The sequence below is a fragment of the Onychomys torridus genome, chromosome 9 (genome assembly GCF_903995425.1).
Source record: "Onychomys torridus chromosome 9, mOncTor1.1, whole genome shotgun sequence".
NCBI classification, from domain to species: domain Eukaryota; kingdom Metazoa; phylum Chordata; class Mammalia; order Rodentia; family Cricetidae; genus Onychomys; species Onychomys torridus.
The window spans coordinates 111,340,800-111,364,780 of NC_050451.1; the positions used below are offsets into that span (position 1 = coordinate 111,340,800).

Below are 23,981 nucleotides of genomic sequence, written 5' to 3' on the forward strand. Positions count from 1 at the left end.
ACAGCAAAAAGGAACTTGTGGGAACAGAATTCTTAGAGTTTGTGAGGCCTGGTGGCCACTGGTACATACGTATTACAAGGAATGGCAAAACTACCTTGGTTATAATTTCAAGGCAGTTGAGAAAGTCTTACCCTTCTGATAATGTTGGGATCATTGCACTTGGCTAGCTTTCCGGCAAAGAGTTGAACCCCAAAGCTTGCAAAAACAAGCATCAGTGTCAACAAGAGAATGGAGACCTGAAAGAAATTAATGAAAAGGTAAATCTCTTGGTGAAAGTTTAGTATTAGGTTTAAATAGTGATTTTTTAAAGGACTTTTTAGAACATATTGTGTATAATTCATGTTTGTTTGCTTTTTAGTGATATCTTCTGATTTCTCCACCATGGGTCATTTGTTCATCTTCTTGAAATGAGAAAAGGAAAAAAATTAACAACAGGTTTTAAATTTTTAAAATAAAATTATATGGCTTCCATGCAAGAGAATGAAACAATCATTTTATATGATTTTTGAAATCAATACTTTTTATTTAAAAGAACAAGAAAAATGTTAAAACAATTCTGTTGTTATCCATTTTCCCCAAATGGAGTCACTTCTTTACTAACTGAGCATAAATTAGAGGGATAGTGGCTTTTCTTTCTTGTAAGCAAGGGCATTTATGATGGGCACTGTGTACTATGTATTAGCTATCTTGGGCTCCCTCTGCTGGCTATTGCTTTTATTTCAGCAGAAAAAAAAAAGAGGTAAAAGGTTAGTTCTGTGGCAACCTCAGAACTGTACTGGATGGATAATCTAAGCAGATGTCTTAAGTAATCTAAAGCTGTACAAAGGCCTCCTCGGGAGAAAGACACAGTGAGATTCCCTTCAAAACCCTATCAGTGGTTCAAAGACTCATGTATGTGAACTGCCTGGTGTGGTGACAGTGTCTTTTCCTTCTCATGAATCCATATGTTACAGCTTTGTACAAAAGAAACTGGGTCTTTTAAACAAACACACCTTTAAAAATATAAGCAAATATGAACCTCTGGTAACATCATAACATACTTGTCAAATGTTTTCTTATCAACTAAAACTGCAGCTGAGCTAACACTACTGTTTCTAGAAAACAAGCATCTGTCCATCATTCCCTTTTCATTACACACAAGCAGAACTCACCCATAATAAAAGAATTTTGTGTGTTCTTCTGGAAGACGAAGATTGTTCTGAAACAGACTGTGAGCAATGAACCTTTTACTACTTGTTTAATTTCTATCCCTGTTCTTGGAGGACACTAATATGATGTATGCCCATCTGAAAATCACGTTTCCCTTTGAATCATATTTGTATGTGTTATATGCTGTTTATTGAAGATGCTGAAAGCAAGGTATATCTATATGATGTGTTTTAAAATCTTGTTAACAGTTAAAGATAAAGGGACAAATTCTGTTTTCAATGCTCAATGGGACAAACAGAACCCAATCACATTTATGAAGTAGATGGGATTGTATTTTGTTATCATTGATGTTTAGAGAAAGGAAATCCCAGAGTAGAAATTGAGGTTAAATGTGAAATAAAATAGTGGGTCCTAGCTCTCTGATTTGCCATACATTGTGCCTACAGGTGTTCTTAGAATAAAATAAGTCAGAGCATTAGTGGGTGAAGTTTCTAAAAAGAGTTTTCTTATCTCCTTTCTAATCCTCTGGCAATGAACAAAACTATGTAGACTTGCTCTTGCTTTCCAAGTCTCCCTTTATCACCAGTGACATGACAGGACTAGATTGTAGTGAATAAGAAGCAGCGAATCAGATGGGAGTTTCACATACCAAAAAAATTTCCTTGAAGCCACTGAAAAGTTCTCGAACAACTTTTCTCATTTGGGGCACCAATTTGAATATTCGCAGAGGTCGTAAGCACCGAAGAACCATCAGAAGTTGGGCTCCTGATTCAGCAGGCACATTTTGAGGCATCCAACAAAGAAATATCAGACTCACCTAGATGGAAAAATAATCTCTGGAATTTATACTGTCTCTTCTGCTGTGCACATTTCCTTCCACTCATGGAGCAGAGACTCCATGAGTTATATGTGGGACAGACACTCAGGTGCACACACCATCTGCTAACATTAAACAATGAGTTTATCCTATGCCTGCAGAGGGCTCCAAAGAAAGGCTTCTGGTGTATAGGGTAGTGGGTACCCACTCTGTGTCTGTGTATTCTCCCCATATTCCACCTTGTGTTTTATTTTACTGCTCTTTGATCTTTGTCCCACTCATATACCATGATGGATTCCTTTCATCAAGGACACTGCTACTTTATTGGTGATTGTCAACATACAACCTGCCATTCAAAAGAATTATCTTTTTTTTTGCATTGATTTTATGAACTTTCCAAGTCCATTTCTATAATTCCCCAATTAAATTGAATAGAACACTTGAATGGCTACCAATGAGAGACAGAATTTGATAACAAGAGAGGTTCAATAATTACTAAAATGATTTATTTGACACAAATATTTTTGTATTGTAAGAGCTGTAAGAATTATGGGATGCAAACTGGTTTGATGCTTTAGATTTTTACTAATGAAGCATCTACGCATAAAACTGCCATTGTTATATTTAACTATATCTTTAGATATTATAATACCTCTTATATAGATTATTTGTTTAGATTTCATGTTCATACCCTTTATTTACATTGTAATTTATTAAATAATCAAGTTATGACAATTAGACCTCAGACATCCCACTCTTTTACCAGGGGATATAGAAAACTATATTTACATATTTAGGAAAGAATAAAAACTTACAAGATAGATAAATATGTCCCCCGATGCCACCAGTTTTATATTTAGGAAAGAATAAAAACTTACAAGATAGATAAATATGTCCATGACACCACCAAAGTCCCTGATGACAGCAGTTGGAGTGAAAAACAAGCCATCTGCCATAATCTTCAGATTAAGCTCAATGCTCATGAATATCACAAACACATACTCAGCAATCTGAAATGGGCAAATGACACTTTGGTTGTGACAAAACAGCAAAAAAAGGGTAGTATTTTTCTACTGAGCTGGAAGCTATGATTTCTACACAGTACCTGTAAAGTGGGTGCATGCATGACTCTCCGGAAGGGGGATTCAAACATCATGGAAATGCAAGAGCAGATAGTTACGGTGATCATGACCCAGTCCAGGTAAGTAACCAGCCCCAGCAAATCACTGCCAAAGAACAAACATAATTGATAAATGCAAGTGTTCCATTCATGTCTGCAAGGCAGAGACCATGCATGGGTTTGGTGACTCTATCATGACTGGTTTTTCTAAAAAGTTTTCAATGGTATATTTCTTCTATATATTGTTTTGTGTGATGTGTGTTTATGTTACATGCTTATGTGTTCACGAGTGTGTGAAGTATGTGTACACATGCCTGCATATGTAAAGGTCTGAGGTAGATAGTGGGTTTTTTTCCATCTTATCTTGAACATGGTACTGTGGAATAATGCTTTTGTACACTGGTTTAATAAAATGCTGATTGGCCAGTAGCCAGGCAGAAAGTATAGGTGGGATAAGCAGACAAGGAGAATTCTAGGAAGAGGAAGGCTGAGTCAGGAGATGTCAGCCTGCCATCCAGCGAGCAGCATGTAATGGCACACAGGTAAAGCCATGGAACACATGGTGACATATAGATTAATAGAAATGGGCTGAGTTCAAGTGTAAGAGCTAGTCAGTAGTAAGCCTGAGCTAATGACCATGCAGTTATAATTAATATAAGCCTCTGTGTGTTTACTGGTGGGGGGAACACGAGTGGGAGAGATTTGTTCTGACCCCTGGCAGACTGGGACACAGGAAACCTTCTGACTACAACCTGGGTTCCTCACTGAACCTTTATCTGCCCTCCAATTCTACAGTTATAAGCACACAGGACCATATCTTTTTTTTTTTTATAAGGGTGCTTGGGATTTAAACTCAGGCCATCATGTTTGCATTATCCACTGAGCGAACTCCCCAACCTAAAATTTTATATTTTTATGAAGCAGAAAATAGCACATGTGAAATTCAAATGCACAGGGAAGAGAGAATTTATCATGCTTACTAGAGTTGGTGGTACTTTGTGTTTTTCACAGCTCCTGTGACAGGGTCTGTTTTTGATCTGTAAAAGAGAACAGCACATAAAATTCTTCAACACAACAAGCATGTTAGTAATCATAAGCATCTCTCCATCTGAACTTTTTATAACTTCTATAAAATGACTATTATGAAGTATACTGCCTGTACATCTCTATGGAAGGCAGAGAACACTGGATAAAAGAAAATAAAAAAGAATTCTCAAATTTCTGGTTTTAGATTTGAGACTCCATTCAAAGATTTCTGGCATGACTTATCACAAAGTTACTCTGAGTTTGTTAAATACAAATGGACTTGACAATGTTAATGTAATTCTTGCTTAATTGTGTTTGTACTAGTTATTGCACTTATTGTACATAGTTTTACTATGTTAGCTAAAACTTTTGCTTTTTATTTAGACCAAAAGGAGGAAATGTGTGATATTTTGATTGAGTTCTGACAAGTAAAGCTTTCTTAGAGTCTAAGGGCAAGGCCAGCCACTAGATGACCACAGAGGTTTGGAGGACTGTTGAGAGAGGAGACAGGAAGTGGTAAGGTGGGCCTGGGAGAGAATCTCAGGCCTTTTGGATGGAGGAATGGAAGAAGTAGGAAGCAAATGATGGCTGCTCCTGGTTCTCTGATCTTTTAGGTTCTTATCCCAATATTTGACTCCAAATTTTTTAATTGATAAAGTTAATTAGATTAATGCTTCATCTGGCACCCAGTGTGTGTGTGTGTGTGTGTGTGTGTGTGTGTATGTAGATTATTGAATCTACCTTAAAGCCAAAAAAAGCAATTACTAGTCTTAAATATTTTACAGGTATGGATTTTGGTATATTGATACAAATTTAAAGTTAATTTTATTATACTGTATGCATATTTCTACTCTTATTTAAGGCATTATGTTTATGAATATCATTAAAAATGTAATGTACAATTAAGAAATACAGATTAATAGTCATCTATAATAGTCAAACTTATAGTCATGTTAGGTATGTTTTCAAGGTCATAAGATATATTTAAATAGATGGTCTTTAAACATTTCAATGACCTATAGAATATGGCATTTAATTTGTTTAATAACCTAAGACTTTTCATGACAGTGAGATATGTCTGCTCTTAGCACCACCAGTCTACTTCAGAGAAGTTGATGGGCATTGAAGAGACTCCATATAGAGTTTGCTTTCTTTGTGGCATAAGCCAGCCATTAGGGCAAGAAAATGCCCTTGCTTCAACTGCTGACTGTACTCTATCCAAACTGGATGAGCAGGATGAAAAATAAATGACTGCTGAACTTTGCAAAGACAAGGTAAGACAGTCCTTCAAAATTCCCTGCTTCACAGAAAAATGTCAGATATTCTAGACCTGTAGGCCAAAGATAGACACCCCAACATTACAGCAGAACTTTGGGTGAATACTGAAGACAGCCTGATATACCTGTCATTAGATAACAGTTTATCCTTCTGGAGTCTTTAATGGAGTTGAAGATTAAATAGTTATAATTATACTTTTTCTTAGTTGTAATAAAAAGTAAATTAGTATAAAACTTTTGGCTCACAAAGATAGGATAGATAATGAAATATTTTGTCTGATTTTGCCAAATACAAATGGATATTGTAACTGTGATTCTTACTTGATAACTGATTTTGTTATATATAATCTTACTATATTAATGTTAAAACTTTCATTTTTAGTTAGGCAAAAGGGGGAAATTCTGTGGAAACCCTTTTGTGCACTGTGAAGACTTGTTACTGTGATTGGCCAATAGCTGGACAGGATGGATTTAAGTGGGAAAGCCAACTGAGAACGATGAGATGAGGAACGGTGGAGTCAGAGGAGTTGCCAGTAAATGGAGAACGAGTTGGACATACAAAATGGGATAGAGGTAAAAGCCATGAGTCTTGGGGCAGTACCTGGATTAATAGAAATGGGTTAAGTTGTAAGAGATAGTAATAAGCCTGAGATATTGGCTGAGCATTTATAATTCATATTCAGCTACTGAGTCAGTTTTTTGGGACCTGGCAGTTGGGACAGGAAATGTCTGATTACATTTAAACCTTGGCTTTTGTTTAGAAACACTAATTTGAGATGCATGTGTTACTAGTTTGAGGATTTTTAAAAATAATTATTTAGCTAGACACTTCATCAATTAAAGAGAGTTCTTCACTCCCCTCTTCACTGTTGTCCTGTGGAAGAATTAATATGGCATTTCACTGGAGGTAGATTTCTATGGCTTAGTTTTAGGGATCCTGTGAGCAGTTGTCAGTGAGGCCCCAGTAATCTCTTTATGTGTGTTTCCAATTACAACAAGATCTTCATCAGGCCATTCAGTTTTGTTGCTGACAAAAGGAGAATTACACCATACTAAATGACGTGGAGAATTAGTAATTAGATGTTAACATGTAGGCAGCCAACAGGATAATTCTAGATGAAAACCTCACTTGAGTACTGATTAACTTCCACTGTCATTCTTCACTTGGCCAAATCTCAGGGAAGCTTTAAAATTATTATTCCCTATTTTAAATAATGAAGATCTTCCTAGAACAGCAGAGGGACAATTGAATGATGATCAGGAGGGAGTTACACATTAGCTAGTATCCTTGAGTAAAACCTTCAACCTCTTCAGACCTAAATATCTTCCTTGGTTGGTGGGGAGGTCTATTAGTTACTTCCTTATTGCTCTGAAAAAAAAATGACTGACCAAAGCAACTTAAGACATGAAGGATTCTTTCTAGTTCACAGTTCAAAGGTATAGTCTATCACAGAGGGAAAGTCATGGTAGCAAGATCTTGGGCAGCTGGTCACATTGTACCTGCCGAGAAGCAGAAAATGATGAATGCAAGTGCTCTGCTTATTTTCCATTTTAATTCTGATGCGGACTTAAGACCACAGAATAATGCCACCTCACAGTTAGAGTGGATCTCTCTACATTAATTTACCAAACTAGAAACCCTCTCATGGACATGCCCAAGGTTTGTTTCCATATGACTCTGGATCCCAGCTAACCACCAATATTAATCATTGCAGGAGAGCATATACAGTGACACATATTCTCATGTGATGCTGGGACAGTTCATGCTGGTCTCATAGAGATGCTTTAATTATACATAGAGGTGGTGTAAGCAAGGGGGATTGTTTTGTGATGTGGTTATGAAGTACTGGAGGACCAAATTAAAGATGTCAGCAGTGTTATGTCCTTCTGAGTCCTGTGGGATATGGATACACTCCAGGCCTCCACCCTTGTAGTGCAGAGTGTATTTCAGGTTACATATCTCCACATGGGCTTTCTCTTTGCAGGTTTGTGTCCAAACTTCCTCTTCTTAGAAGGAAGTGAGATGCTGGATTAGTACCACCTTGAGGACCTTGTTTTAATTTAGCTATGTCTTTAAAGTTCCTGTCCCCAAACACTACCACATTATGAGACCCTGGAGGTTAAGACTTCAACATATAGAATTTTTTTGCTAGAAACAGTTGAGCATTCAAAAAGTAATATATTATATGATATAAATTATTAATAAATAATATCCTAGTACCTGAATTAGGGCACAGGGAAAGACTAGAAAGTTTTACACTTCCCCCAGGACTCTCATGTATGTAGGGGTATGTGTGTGTGTGTGTGTGTGTGTGTGTGTGTGTGTGTGTGTGTGTGTGTGTGTTGCAGGGCACACACTTGTGTTTATGCAGGTGAAAGCCACAGATCAACTTTAGGTGCCATCTACTTTGTAGTTTGATATAGAACCTTTAACTGGGACCTGAGGCTCACTGATTAAGACTGCTACCTAGTCAATCTCCACCTCCAGTGCTGGTGTTACAAGGGCCTGTGCCATTATGCCTAGCTTTACATGATGCTGGGGATCAAATGTAGGTTTTCAGGCTCAGACTACAAGTACTTTATCCACTGAGCTATCTTCCCAGTCCTATGTCAGGACTTAATATCTGTGATATGTACTTAAAATAACACTAGACAAAAATTCTTTTCACTGATTGGTTGGCTATGATAGCTGGCTTAGGTCTCCCCAGAGCTACACAACCAGAGGTTCTTATTCATTTCTTCCACACTGGTGAGGTTGAGACAGTGGCTAGTGAGTCTTCTCATAAAAGCTGGTAATACAAACACTAGATAACATTCTCTTTCCACTTAGTTCTAGAATAGAGGTTTTCATCAGAAAGCATAAGTCTGACAGAGGCCTTGAACAATATCTTTCATCATGTCATTGGTTTTCCTTCTGCTTGATCCTTTCAAGGGAAAATTGAGACTTAACAACAATGACATACACAACTGTCAAAAATGTGCTAAGACAGGGCTGTTAAATGCCTCATCAATGGGAGCCTCCTACAAATGCTACCTGCTTGAAACCTTTCTTTTCCACCTGGTCAGGCATTCAGCAAAGAGGAGCAAGATGATTAATTAGCCCACAGTTTAATTTGTGACCCTATTAGGTCTACACAGTTCTTTTTTTTCTTCCTGTGACAAACTCCCTGCTGTTCCCAGGACTCAGGCCAAATACTGGGTCCAAGTGTGGTAAGTGGCCCATACTTACACATTGAAGCGTGCTCGGACTACCACACGGCAGAAGTTTCTGAATCTGTGCTCCCGCCCCACAATGAAGAGTGGCTTGTCGAAGTATGGATGGTTCTCTCGAAGTTCCTCTTCTTGCACTTTCCTTCAAGGGAACATTTATGAGATGAGAAGTAGGCCCAGAGAAAAATGCACTCCCAAATGAGAGCCTTGGGACACAGCCATATGGTACCTTTTCATCTCTGCTTGTTCCTTCTTCTCCTGGATCATCTTTATTTCACTGTCTTCTCTTTGTGCATTTCTGTACCGCACTGTATTTGAGTGCTACAAATAAAAGGTATATGTACAGTGGAGGACTTTTTAAGGCCTAAAAGACTATTTTCTAAATTAAAATCAACACTCCTGTTTATATATGCACACTATATGCAGACTATAACATATATGATAACTATACTATTTTATACATACACATACACATACATAATTATGATGCCATATGCATATTGTTTAATGGCCATGAGCATCTTGACAACTGAATTTTCCCTCTAAAATACAAAATGCTTAGCATATACATATTGAAATTTCATGGTGTGCTAGGCCATATCATACTGCTGAGGTTATAACAAAAGATTAAAAAATTAAATCAGAATAAATAAGTTAGGGGCTGTATAGTGTTGTATTTAGAAAAAAAGTGGGACTGAGGTTGTAACTCAGTTGCTAGAAATCCTTCATGCACAAAGTCCTGGGTTCCATACGCAAAAGTTCTGCATGGTCATAACACCATGCCAGAGGATCAGAAATTCAAGGTAATTCTTGGAGACATAGTGAGTTTTAGACCAACCTGGGCTATAAGAGTCCCTTTGTGGAGTGTTTGCCAACACATATCTCCAAAACCATGATCTTACTGAACTCTTAAGTAGACTGTACATTTCTACTGAACCACTTAAACAAAAGAACCAGGAATCAATAAATACTGCTCATTATTAGCTCTTGGTACTAATGGTCTCAATTCCCACAACAAAAAGACGTGGAATAACAGACAAGAGTATATAAATACAACCCACAGGACCCATTCAGTGTTAAGTATATGTATATGCCTTTAGGGATGACCACTTAGCACTGGATAAGTAATTAGGGTAAAATCCCTGGAGAAGACAGACTCTCCCCCTTTCAGCAGCCATTAATTGCATGTAGTTTCTTCATCTAGGGTGAGGCCTTATGAGATTTCCCCCACCCACATTGGCACGTCAGCTGGTATTGTGTTCAGCTCTTATTAATGCTACCTCATTGGTGAGATTCCACTGGTGCAGTTTCACTATCCTAGAAGACACAGTCTCACAGGAGATGCCTGATCCTCCATCTAGCAATCTTTCTGCTTTTCCTTCTGCACTATTCCCTGCACCTTAGCTGTAGGACCTGAGTTATAGATGTATCAGGTGGGCTCAGGCCTCATAGCCAGTTGTTTTCTTCATTTTGTTTATTCTTTTTAACTGAGGCATGTGCTCTGCATGGGGATGTCTGTATTTTTTCAGGTAATGGTTTATTTTTAGTACTTAGCCATGTAATTTGCTTTCTGAATTTCCTGATTTCTTCTGATAGGAAAACATTTAAAGATGATAGGAAAACTCAGGCATAAGAACTGCCTAAGCAATCAATTAAATACACATTCATAATCAAGTTTCCAAAATCCAAGGCATAGCTTAGGACTCACATCTTGAGTTAAAGTTTCAAGAGATTTGCCCCTGCTGATCCTCTGGCTGTTGGATCCGTGTCTTAGTGACCTAGAACAACCACAGTCATGTCAAAACATCTCAAGAACAACTTTTGACTTGTAGTCAATAATCATGAGTAAAAGATTAATTTTCCTGATATATCAGAAATGACTCATTTCTTTGTAAAGCATAAGCTTGTGGTCTACCCACCAGTCTTTGATCCCATCTAACAAGTTTTCAGATTTTTGTTCCTTCTGATCTTAAAAGTGAGACTTTGGCTATCACCAAGAAAAGAATCTTTGAAGTAAAGATTTTTAAATCTTTGAATCAGTTAGGGAATTTCTTTATTGTTACCACCAGCAGCTAGAATCAGGTCATCTCCATGCCTGCCTGACAACCAGAGTAGAGGCCCAGGCTTTGTACTGAGACACACTTGTAAAGTCCTTTCCTGAATGTTTCTGGAGTTCATCTTCCTGGAGTATTTACCTGCGCTCCTGGCGGATGTGATGCTGCACACTAAGGATTGACCTCTCCTTTGCTGGCTGCCCCTCGAATGATCCACTCAGCATGCGCTGTCGAGTGCAAGCTCTTGCAAAAGAAAGAAACCCTCGATAAATGCATGGTTTGGATACTTGGGATGAATAATACATCACTGCTCGTGGCTCTTATTAATTTTAAGGAAACACCAATGATAAGGCAAAATACAGCCAACAACAAACACATAGAGGAAAATGACCTTTAGGCTTTGAATCAGAAACACAAAGCAGAAGTTCCATAGCCAAAAGAAGCAAAAAGATAAATAGAAAGCAGCCCCTCCTCCTTGTCCTCTTCCTTCAAATTCCCAGTACAAAATCATAGCAAGCTTTCTATAAGGATCATGTCAGCATCAGGGCCAGTCATGATACTGATTTCAGGCTTAAACATGGGGGGCTCTTTGAGCCCTCAGGGAAGGTTTTTTTTCCAGCTGCCCCCCTGGAATGATGACATACATCTTAAAAAGATGTTTGAATTGACGTAGTGCTGCCTATTTGCGCAGGAGCATGTGTAATTTTTGAGGGTTTCATCTCTGAACAAAGTTTACTGCCCTTCTCCCAGCAGCCAGCAACTGCCAATAGCATCTCAGGTAGGGTGGGGCTTCATGAAGCCCTTTCCCATCTATTCCGGGATTATGGTTGACTTGCTATTATATATGTATTATACATGTATTACCCAGCTGCTGTGAGTTCATGTGTACAATGGCCTTGTTATATCCTGAAAATACTGTTTTGCTGAAGACATACACTATTTCTGGCTCTTACATTCTTTTGCCTCCTCTTTCACAATGCTTCCTGAGCCTTTTGGGGGAATTTCATAGGGCTGGCAAGGTGGCTGAGTGATTAAAGCAATTGCTGTGTAAACTTGAGGAAGGGAATTCAGACACATAGAACCCACATAAGTGCCAGCCAGGTGTACATGGCAGCTCAACTCTCATTCCAGGTCTCAGAAAGTAGAGACATGGGGTCTCTTACATTCAGGTGCACACATATACACATGCATCTGTACATACATATTCACCCATACCTCAATGCACATACACACAACCACATACATACAATAAAAGTGCTTTTGATACAGAGAGAGATAATCATAGTTAATATCCTTGAAAAAAGTATCACAAATACAATGAATATAAGTGCATTACCAGAGAACAGATGCAGAGATTTCTGCTGTTACTTTAGTAAGGAGCAGTGACAACTTTGGGGATACAATCACATTTTACCACATAAGGAGGATCTGTTCAATGGTAGAGGGAAACTGTACTCATTTCTAGAACTACAATGATACTGCATAAAAAGATGTATATCTAGGTTTAGCTCAGCTAACAAAAGCCAAGCAAAGTCTCTAGTATCTAGGGTGGGTTTTGGAAAATAGACTGAAAAACATAAAGTCATTTTGAGAATCCCTACTTAGAGTGTTATTGTCCTTTAGATGTCTAGACCCTCACCAATCTGTAAACCACTAGGATTTAACTTTCAGCCATTGTCATGTAACTTTTACTCTTTTATTATAATACTCATCCCTTAAGTCATTGAGACCCATGGGGTCTTAAATACAAAACACATCCAATCTAATTAGAATATGTATGTTTGAATGTGAAGGCCCTTCCTATAGTGGAAACAGCAGAAAGCAATAGTCTCAGGCTTAGTATTGTAAATATTGTGGGGTTATGTGTTCAATAGTCCAGGCTGAAAATGGTTGACATACTTGCTAGGAAGTGTGTTACTACCATGCCTGTTGACTCCAGGCCCTGGTGGCCTTTGTGAAGCATTCTGTGCCTTCCCTGACTGAACAGATCAGCCAAGTCTCCATGGGTCCCTGGTGCCTTTCATTATGGCTCCCTTTTCTTTCTTTCTCCAACAATATGGCTGAAAGAGTAAGGAGAAAGTTAGACTCCTACTTCCTTTTTGTCTTTTGACTAATATTTTTCTCTTTGGATCTAAGAAATTCAGAACATTATACAAGAGGAGTCTGGAGTTTCATTATACATGGGAATTATGGTCTCTGGATGATTCATACACTGAGCATGGGTATTGGTTTTTAGTTCTATATTACAATCAGAAAACCTTTTGGGTTAGAGTAGCCAAACATTTGCTGTAATTTCCTTTCTACAATTTTTCTCTTATGTTCACAGCAATATGTATTAAGCAAGAATTAAATGCCCAGTAACTATGAGTTTCTTATTAACAAGCAGCTTAACTTATAATTCAGGAAGTCAAGAGATCATTTGGAGCCCAGCACAGGCCCGGCTGGCTTCTGGTTCTTCAGTGGTAAGTCTCCATTGAGACTTCCTTTCCCTGAGTAGAGCTCCATGCTCACTTTCTTCCTGACTCCAAGGCTCCCACATAATCTGAGCACAATGAAACCAAGCTCATTGACCCCACCTCCTCGTGTTGAGAGGTCACCTTCAGCACTTCATTGTCTGTGTAGTGTTGCCCCCAACTCTCTTTCTGGTTGCTCTCCCTGACTGTGCCTTCTCTACACCTGTGTAAAATTAAAATTAATGCCTCTCCATCATCACTCTTGTTTAGTCTATTGTTGACTAAATTCTCTGACATCACATTTCTTTCATTGGGCAAGCCTATAACATTTGAATTAAAAAAACCATAGGTAAAAGCCAGTCTTTCTAAGCTGAAAGCCAAGAGCTAATATTCTTTTAGCAAACTGTAAAATATGCATTTGAGTAAAGACACTAGTTGGGAGAGATTACAGGAAGTATGTTTGAAGGTTTCTGAAGGAATATCCGTCTACCCAAGTATAATGGCAGGATTCTATTAAAACTAAAAAGTGAAACTCTCTTCAAGGCCTCTTCAAGGCATGCTCTTCTGTGGCTTTTAAAGTCTATTTATCTTTCAGCATTGTCTCATAGGAAACAGGTAGGGATATAGATGACACAATTTCTTTGTACATACATTAATTCATCTAAAAGCATGTAGAAACTTCTAATTCCACTGTACAATAAGAATAGAAGCCAAATTAATAAATGAAGGAAGACCCTCAGATAGGAGGAGGTGAGTCTGTAGCAGGAGATGAAGTAGGAACACAGGGTTGGAAAGAAAACATGAGGAACAACACTTTGGCTCTGGGACCACTTGAATAAAGAAACAGGCTGAAAACATGCCATGTTAACATGTTTCTTTATACATCAAACAGATTCAGGCTTAAACTGTGCCACATTTGTTGGTCATGTAAAGGGTCTTGCTATTTTGGAAAGCAGTAATAATTGGGGGGGGGACACGTTTCTATCAATTGGGTGTGGAAAAATGAAGGATGTTGTCCTACTCTCCTTCCATCTTTTTATTTAGTCTTAGTTCCTGGTCCATTGTGAGTAACACCCCCATTCAGGGTGGATCTTCCCAATTTTGTTAATGCTCTCTAAAATTCTAAAATTGCCCTCACAGATACAACCAAAAGTTTGTTTTCTAAGTGATTCTAAGTCTCATTGAGTTGACAATCAATCAAGATAAATAATCACCTAATGGCTCTGGAAGAATCTCAATTTATCTAACACCCTGTGAGGATCTGACTCTTATGTGTAATCACTCGAATGACCTAGGAAGAGAATGCTCCATCAGTCCAAGTGCATGCAAGGTTGTCAGAGGCCCAAGGCTAGGGAATCAGCTATGTGCTATGCCCAGATTTTTCATTAAAAATGTAAGACATAAAATATAGTGTACAAATCTCGAAGTCTGGCATTATTTGTTATGCAGTAAACTGACATCCAACAGTTATTTCCACTGCTGTAAATCCTTCAACTTCCTATTGTTCTTCAGAAAAAGATTAACTCAGAACCTTAGTGTGACTTCCAAAGTCTTGTTGGCTTCCTCCTAATCTTACCCTTTCTGATCTCTTCTTTTACCAGAAGGGACTCCATTCTTTCATGCCATTCTCTTTGGTCATTCAGCTTTACACATAGACCAGATTCTCAAAGCTCCAAGAGAACATGGTTGTATTTAAAATTGTTGAGTATTGTTTTTCAGTTCTTAAACAAAGAAAGTGCTCCATAAATACTTGATGAATGAACCTTGAAATGCTTCAAAGATAAAATATTTTAACTTATTTGATCCATTCATACTCCTGATGAATGAAAGTCACAAGTGAAACAAATGCCTTTATAGGCACTTTTGATGAAGTTATAATCTTAACTTTATTTCAAGTTGGAATACTGTGTTACTTAAGATGAACAGGCTGCATACCTAGAGTAGATAAGACATGGAGACAGTAATAAGAAAAAGAACACCTCAGATGCTGCTTCTCATAAGTAGAAAATTTGTTTTTATCTATGTTGTCTATGCAAATTGGTGGAGGAGCATAAAAGCAGATACGGAGTTGAGACTCTAAGATCTCAGTTCATTTCATTCTCTCAACCTAAGAATAAATAGGTCCATCACTGGAAACTGGATCCCCATGTATCTCATCTTACAGGAATCTGTTGACAAGTGAAGGATTCAAGAATGCAGGACGTTTACCCCCAACCTGACAAATGGATGTGCATGTATTTCTAGTGAGGGGTAGATATCCTTAAATGGCAAGCTATAATTTGCCGGTATACATTTTCACTAATCTTTGTGTGTGTGTTGGCCTCATTGAAGGATACAAGGAGAATAGTCTTTTGAAGAAAATATTCATTGGCAAGCTGCTCAGAGGAAAAACAGAGCTGATCATATCAAGAAAGCACTTTGGTCTTCAGGTACAGTCTCTCCTTTGAGGAAACACTAGACAGAGTGGAGGTGCCAAGGTCTCTGTATCTTCCCTGCATCTTGTCCTAATGGAAAGTCTAAGAAGGCAGTGCAAGTTTCTGTGCAAACTGGTGGAACATTGTGCAAACAAGGGCTTTCTTAGGAAGTCTATCTAGTAGCTTAATATTAAAAACAACAACTACAACAACGAAAAGCCTAAGTCTGCCTGCCTGAGAGGTACAAGGCACTGTCTAGTGAAAAATAATGAAGTCTTTTGTCTTGTGTGAGTGAGGAGACCCTCCATTATGCAGGCATATGTAATCTCTTTATTCCTGTTCCCTGGAGGAGAATTACAGAGAGGCATTTTCCTTTTCCCAGTTGGGGTTAATGTTATGCCCTCTCTACCTTTGAAAGTAAAACAAGATGAGGACCCCTGATGATGACTCAAATGTGGGAATATTCCTCAGCAAACACACATTCCCAGTTGCAAAAATATTACCCCTGGTTTCTTGCCAAGCCTTTGAAAAAAACATATGAAAGATTGATTCTTTTCCCCCACCTCCCCGCATTGCCTTTGTGGTGTGGAATTTCAATTGCTCCTTATATGACAGCCACATATATAATCTTTTCTAGGAGCAGGGAGCAGAGAATTGTGTCTTAAGAAATTGTCTCTATTTTTCTTGACATTCCTCCATCAAAAATATTTTTAAATTGGCCCAAAGATGATGGGTATAAGAGCGATCTTTGGAGTTTTATTAGCCTTTAAACACCACGAGTTGTTTATAGACACAGTAGCAGGGGGTCCTCTGTTCCTTTCTTTGTTTTCATGTCTTCTTTCTTAATGTTCCAGAACAAGGGTGTGGGAAAAGCCCGCACATTCTGTAATGAAAGAGAGGCCTAGGAGTCTTCAGTTTTTTTTTTTTTTTTTTTTACTCATTATAGAAAAGTTAGATTACATGAGACCATCTGTAGTAAATATAATTAACACCCAAAGGAATTTCAATGTGACTTTGCAGAGCATTGAAGTTGAAGGATTTTACTAAAATTCTGGGCTTCACAAGGTAGTATGCTTTAAAGTATTATCAGATGTTGGTTAATGTGATGTAACCACATCACCAGACAATGGGAAAACAGTCCTCTAGTGGCAATTATGTAAAATCACAAGTGGATAAGAGTCAAGAGAAGAGGAAATGGGTATTTCCTGGGATTGGCTCCTACCTGACAGCATTGGGGTAACAGTGTGACCATCTAAGGTGGGGGCAATAGCAGACAGGAACGGGCAAGTCCCTGGTGATGGGCTCTTGCTGAGATGAGAAGTTGCCTTTTTATTGGAGTGAGTACCCGACTATTTAATTCAGCCCCATCCTGGATATCATTCTTAAACAGTAGTCACAGGTTAGGTCTTCCCATTTCTGCATTATTAACAAAAATGTTCTTACAGATAGATAAAAGTAAATGCACGGACGACTAATGCCTCATTGTAGATTGAAATGAAACCTTCAATGTCTTTATCTTAAAAATGTGTCACAAACAAACAGAAATCAACTCATGGGGAATCCATGTGTTTGGTGGACCTATTGAGGTTCAACAAATAATATATATAACCCCAAAACTATTTATTGGGGTTCAAATTTTATAACCCAGCTACTATCTTAGAAACATATATATTATAAGGTAATGATGTAACTTTATTTTTTGGGGTGTGCATGTGTGTGTGTGTGTGTGTGTGTGTGTGTGGTGAATGTGGGTGCATATGTATGTGTGCTGCATACGTGTAAGTGTGCTGGTGACTTCCTCTATCACTGTTTGTTTTATTGACTTGAGACAAGGTCTTTCACTAACCCAGTAGCTGCTCATTTGGGCTATACTATTTGACCAGTGAGCTCTTGGGATATGCCTGTCTCTATACCTCCAATATTTGGATTATCAGCATGCACAGCCATGGCTAGATAGTTATATGGGTGCTGAGGATTTGAACTTATGTCATCATGTATGCAAGCAAGCATTCTTTTTGTTTTTTGTTTTTTTTTTTTTTTTTTTTTTTGAGACAGGGTTTCTCTGTATAGTTTTGGTGCCTGTCCTGGATCTCGCTCTGTAGACCAGGCTGGCCTTGAACTCACAGAGATCCATGTAGCTCTGCCTCCCCAGTTCTGGGATTAAAGGTATGCACAACCGCCACCTGGCTTCAAGCCAGCAATCTTACTCACTGAGCCAACCCCCTGAACTTCTTACAATTTAATACAAATAAAAATTTGAAAATGTTATACGACCTAGTAGATTCTTGATATACAAAACTCCACAGATAGTCTGTTTCTTCTGCTCAGCAGTCATGTTGCCATAGTCCCAAATTCAACCTGCTTCTCTGCTTTACACCTCAGTGCCTCCTTTGTATCATGTATGACCCTTATGGTTTGGGGCTAATAGTAAATATGATAAGCACAGTGATACTGCGGTCATCAGTCTGATAACCAGCTGAGACATCTATGAAGTGACTGACAGGCAGGTGGCATTTACAGCATGGATATACCAGACAAAAAGAACACTCATGCCCCAGGCAGGATGGTGCAGGGCAGCAAGAAAGCCCATCATGTTACTCAGAACAACAGAGGATTAAAAAGAAGTTGTAATTTAAAAATTGCTTATTTCTGGAGTTTTTCACTTTATTTTTGATTGTGGTGACTGATAATCCAAATGAAAGCCATGTGACTGTGGAAGGGAAAAGCTATATTTACATTTTGAAACCTTTGCTATTTTTGTTTTATACAAATGTACATATATACTTCACACTTTATCCTTTTATTTTATAGTTTCTGAAAAAACTTAATTTGTATCTATGCCCTCAGTTTCTTTATCTATAAATAGTGTCTTGTGATTAATTTGCAAGACTAGCATCAAGAAACGCTAAGGCAAAGCCAGAAGTAGGCAGTCTTAATAGGACCATATTTATGTCTTTAATTCCCAATACTGTTTTCTTAAAAATTTGGCTTATTCTTGCCAAATGTTGGTTATAAAATAATTATTACTGTCTCAGAAGACTGAACAAAACTGAGTGCCTTAGGATTTCTGTCCCCTTCCTCTCATTTCCAGGGTCTTTCAGGGTTCTTTTCTCTCTCCTTCAGCAGGAGCTCACTGCCAAGGAGTGATTGAAGCTACAGAGGGTGAGGGTGGGATGCAGCCACACACTCAGTTCCTCTGCAGTGCTGTGTACACTGTCTTGCTCGACATGTCCAGCATGTGCTGAGAGCTGTGGAGAGAAAAGCATGGCCTCACCCAATGCTGAATGGGAGAGCTAACCACTGAGAAGCAGAAAAGCTGAACAGAGGAAAGCAAAAAGACTACAATACCTGACATGTAGGAGATGCCATAAAAGTCGTCGATGGATGGGTGACTAAGGGGCACTCTCAAGAACAGTACTCTATCTCAGAGGACTGGAGAGGTGGCTCAGTTGTTAGGAAAACTGGCTGCTCTTGCATAGGACCTGGTTTCAATAACCAGCATCCACATGGTGGCTCACAACTTGTTCCAGGGAATCCCAAACCCTCTTCTGGCCTCCACAAGCACCACACACACACCATGCACAAACTTATATGCAGGAAAATGCACATATACATAAAATAAAATACTTAAAAATGTAAATGATACCCATAAATTGATATCCAGGAACAAAGGCAGATCTCCATATTATCTTTTGCACACTTCATCTTAGTTCTAATTAAAGAAACTAGAGTATTATTTAGACTTTCAATAATAATTATTTTATTATAAGTGCATAGTTCCATTAATCAAATATATCAGGATATAGATATTCAAGCTGATTATTTTTCCAAGGTTATAAAGATACTGTTTGGCTAATGACACATTCATGGAAAAATCACAAAAGGACAGACCTTTTTGGAATACTGTACAATGTTTAATTGCTTTTTCTGTGTGATATTTCTCTATTCATTGATGCTTGTGAGAATTTTTGTGCATTTTTGCTTGATTTTGGGGCTTTGAATTAGTGCATGCCTCTGCAGAGGTACCAGTGCTTTGAAAACATGTATCCATTATTTTTTCTCTGATGCTGTGAAAAGGTCACTGGAATTTGGAAGAAAGTGATCTTCAATGGAGCTGAATGGTAGCATCCAAGTCAGAATAGCTGTGGAGTCAGGTGTGAGCGGCAACCTTGGATTCTATGATTGAGGTGAAGGGTTGCTCCTTCCCCCTCCCAACCCTCTCTCTATATATATCTTTAGGGAACAGTGTGGGTGCTATTTGGTTACCTGACTTGGAGCTGCACAGACATGACACACCTTCTTCACATCAAAACAGCCAGAAATATATTTCTACTACCCAAAGTGTTAATTAAATTTTTAAAAATGTCAAGTAAAAGGACATGAGTTAAACATGATTTGGGGTGAAAATAGGTGACTTCACTGAAGAGTGGCATCCTTGGCCTCTAGGGGTCTTAAATGTTTTCTCTAGTGGGTGGAATTTCCTTTTAGTAGCAATAGGTATGGCAGGTTGGTCTGTTTTTTGGTAGAAGATGGCTATCTTGAAATGTAAGTCTAATGAGAACTTGGCCACAGTAGCCCTTTATTGGTGAAATTATTAAGGCCACTCCACATAGTTAAAAGGGAGGTTTATTTTGTGGGGTAACTTACAATTGAAGGGATAGGTAGGTTGTAGGGTCTGGCAAAGGTATGGTGTAGTCCGGCAGTGTTCTATGGAGAACTCTGCTCGGTCTACCTCCAGCGTCCAGGGTCCGGGCGCCAAGAGATCCTTCTCATTTGGATACTGGGTCTTCAGCGTCCTCTCTCAGCCCTGCCTTGTAGGCATGACCATTACTGAAACCTCAGTGGGGGTTGGAACTTCCAGGCCAAGGCTGGAATGACTACCCACTACAGACCTTTGATTACCAGGGCTCCAAATCTGGACCCTCCAACAAGAAGACTTAACATGTCTATGAAAGGGAGGCTGCTACACTTAGTTAGACTCTTCATTCTTAGATCTAGGTTCTTTTCTTCAACTCATTTACCTGCTATTGACTGCAGTCATGAAACCACTTTGGTCATGAAACCACAACACAACATAGCCTCTGGGACACATTAAAAGCAGTCATATAAGGGAGATTTACAGCTCTAAGTGCCTATATTAAACATTTAGAAAGAGCACAAATAAATGACTTAATAATGCCACTCAAAATTTTAGAAAAACAAGAGCAAGCCAAATCCAAATCCCATAGATAGCAAGAAATAATAAAAATCAGAGATGAAACTAAGAAACAAAGAAAACAATACAAAGAATCAGTAAGTCTAAGACCTGGTTCTTTCAGATTAACAAGATTGACAGACCCTTCCCAATGAACCAAAAGAAGAGCGAGGACTCAAATTAATAAAATCAGAAACAGACAGGGAAACATCACAATAGACATCGAAAAATTCAGAATATTTTAAGGGAATACTGTACTCCATTAAATTAGTAAACATAAAAGAAATGGACATATTTCATCCAAACAACTCAAATTAAACCAAGAGGAGATCAGCAACATAAATAGCCATAACTAAGGAGGAGTTTGAAACAGTAGTAAAGAGCCTTCCAACTAAAAGATGACCAGCTCAGATAGATTCATGGCAGAATTCTACCAGAATTTCAAAGACTATCTACAGCCAACCTTTCTTAAATTGTTAAAAGAAAAGAAAATAAACAGAATGGACACTCCCAAACTCCTTTTAGGAGGCCAGTATCACTCTAATACCAAATTATGTAAAAGTATTACAAAAAAAGAAAATTACTGGAAAATATCCCCGACAAACATAGATTCAAAATTCCTCAACAAAATACTTGCAAACTGAATAAATACATACATCAAAAAAATTACATCTACCATGACCAAACTGGCTTTACTATAGGGGGTGGGGAGGTTCGTTCAACATACACGTCAGCAAATGTTATAAACCACATAAATGGACTTGAAGATAAAAATCACATGATCATTTCAATAGATGCAGAAAAAGCCTTTGATAAAAATCTACTGGGCTATGGTATATGTGTATGTATATGAATACACATGTACATATGGTTTTATGTGCAAGTGGAGGACAGAGATTGATGTCTGGTATCTTCCTGTCCTTCTGCACTGGACTTTTTGAGACATAGTCTCTGTTTGAACCTGGAGTTTGCTGACTGGACTTGGCAGGCTAGCTGGAAAGTTCTAGAGATCAGCGTGTTTATGCAGCACTTGGATTACAGAAGGATGTGCCAAGGCTGCCTTCTTATAAGGATCTGATTTTAAGAGTCAGAGAATGGCAGGAACTGGAGCCAAACAGTGTCTTCTGGACATGATGGGACCTCTGCTCTCATGTTCTCAGAGAAGCAAGGAGATATTTAGAGAACAACAAAAAAAAAATAAGTGCTTTTTTAAAGATCAAATTTACACTAAAAACTATTTCCAAACTGTAGCCATTTATTTCCTGTAATTCATAATGTAACACATAGCCAAGGTCTTTTAATTTTGTGCTTTTCTGTAATGAAGTGAAATCCCCAAATTATACAATAGTTTGGAAAGGTTGAGGAGGGTCCATATTTTCTGACAGTTTAAAGATTTTTTTTCTCACGTCATATATCTTTTGAAATAAAAGCCCCAAACACTCTATACTTTTTTAAAAAAAATGTCAAATTCCCCCTTGCAGCATTGCCTGGATATGTGAATTTTATGAAAGCATAGTCTATTACATCCATCTAATTCATTCAGTTTTGTGACAGTGTGTACCCATTAAGTCACTTTTCATTGTTAAACTGATCAGCTCTCAGGAAAAGTGTGACTTTCTTCAACTCAAATGACATGTTCTCATATACCTTATGACATGATGTTTTGCAAGACCTAACTGTAAATGAACTAATTTCCTGGGAGACTTTGAAAAATTTGTCACCTAAATAAATAATAGAGTACCGGCCCACAGGAGTCTCTTGGAAAAACCATGTTCCTTGTTTGGCTGCCTCAAGTCTGATACCAGAATAATGTACATCATGGTTCCCAGATGAGTGAGTTCTTTCCAGCCTCATCAAGTGGGAGAGGAAGAAGAAGAGAATGGGTGGAAGGAAGAGAGAGTGGATCTCTTATAATTGTACAAATTACTTGCTTTTCTCAATGCTGTGACACAAGTGTTTAAAGGTGGAAGAGTGTGTTTTGACTCACATTTAGAGGTTATAGTCTATCATTACAAATAAAACCATGGTGGCCAAACCTTGAGGCAGCTGGTCACAATGTATCTGCAGCCAGTAAGTAGAAAGAGAGAAAGAGAGAGATGAATGGTGGTGTTCAACTAGCTTCCTCCATTTATATAGTCTAGGACCAGCCCATGGAAGTATGCTGCTCTTACATAGGGAGGGGATTCCTATCTCAGTTATTCCAATCTTGGCACTTCCTCACAGATGTGCCCTCACAGACATGTCTCCTAGGTAATTCTAGATCCTGTCATGTTGACAACCAACATTAACCATTACAGAATATAAAGAAGGTGAGGACTATGCCTCCTTCCTTATAACTCCATCCCCTTTTAATTCCCAAAGTATTGGGATATCCTTGGAACAGAGTCATTCACTAGGTACTCTGGTCATGGCTTGCTGGCTACCAAGGGCATTCATTCACTGAGAACTTTGGTCTTGGCTCTGGTGAGTACTCAGAGCACACATCCATTAATTGGACATAGTTGGCTCACTGTGTAGCTCCAGCAAAGAAATCAAATTGAGTATCTATGTACAGGCATGTTCACTCTGTACCCCAAGCACAGCAGATTTGATGAAGGGCAATTGTAACAGGGTAGAAACAGTAGGAAGATTCTGAATTAGACTCAGATATTTACCATGTGAACAGTTCTTCATGTGATGGATGTTTCTCTTCCTAGTAAGTGTGTCAGCACTTCTGTAGAGCCCTGTATGAACTTGCTGGTGTACTTACAGCTTGACTGAGTATCTTAGAGATTATGAGCTGTCCAACCAGCCTCATGGCATACCCCAAGGCTGACACTGAGATGAATGGTCACCTAGTTAGAGCACGACCACATTGAGACTCAAGTCTCTTTCCATGAGCCCTTTCATGTTTATCTAATCATACTGAGAATACTTGAGCCCCAGCAAAATTTATTTTCAACTTAAAAAGCTACTTCAATACATGCATGACTTGTGCCTGAATGTCATCCACAGAGAAAGAGAACACAGTGGAATGTATCTTCATGATACAGGACATTTTTTCCCTCACAATTTTCAGGTATTAAGTTGTGATAAGATTAAATAGTTTCTTACCTCATATATACCTAGTTGTATTTCCTCATCATGGCTTCTCAAGCCACAGTGATACACATTTTGGAAAGATGCTTTCATGAACATTCCTAGCAATGGACTTGGTAGAGGAGTTGGATTCCTTCCATTTACCACAAATTTGTAGACTGCTTTGCCATATGAAAGTATCTGTTGGCT

General features: G+C 38.4%; 1 protein-coding gene across 1 annotated transcript in view; it reads right to left on the minus strand.

The window, feature by feature from the left end:
• The window catches only part of Nalcn (sodium leak channel, non-selective), a 326,188-nt gene that overhangs the window by 35,744 nt on the left and 266,463 nt on the right, over positions 1 to 23,981 (minus strand). The window contains exons 19-27 of the mRNA XM_036199902.1: positions 10,795 to 10,896; positions 10,308 to 10,377; positions 8,829 to 8,920; positions 8,619 to 8,741; positions 4,067 to 4,123; positions 3,072 to 3,192; positions 2,845 to 2,976; positions 1,799 to 1,966; positions 132 to 236 (exon numbers count right to left, since the gene is read on the minus strand). Of these exons, the coding sequence (XP_036055795.1) occupies positions 132 to 236; positions 1,799 to 1,966; positions 2,845 to 2,976; positions 3,072 to 3,192; positions 4,067 to 4,123; positions 8,619 to 8,741; positions 8,829 to 8,920; positions 10,308 to 10,377; positions 10,795 to 10,896 (970 nt within the window). The remainder of the gene's footprint in view (positions 1 to 131; positions 237 to 1,798; positions 1,967 to 2,844; positions 2,977 to 3,071; positions 3,193 to 4,066; positions 4,124 to 8,618; positions 8,742 to 8,828; positions 8,921 to 10,307; positions 10,378 to 10,794; positions 10,897 to 23,981) is intronic.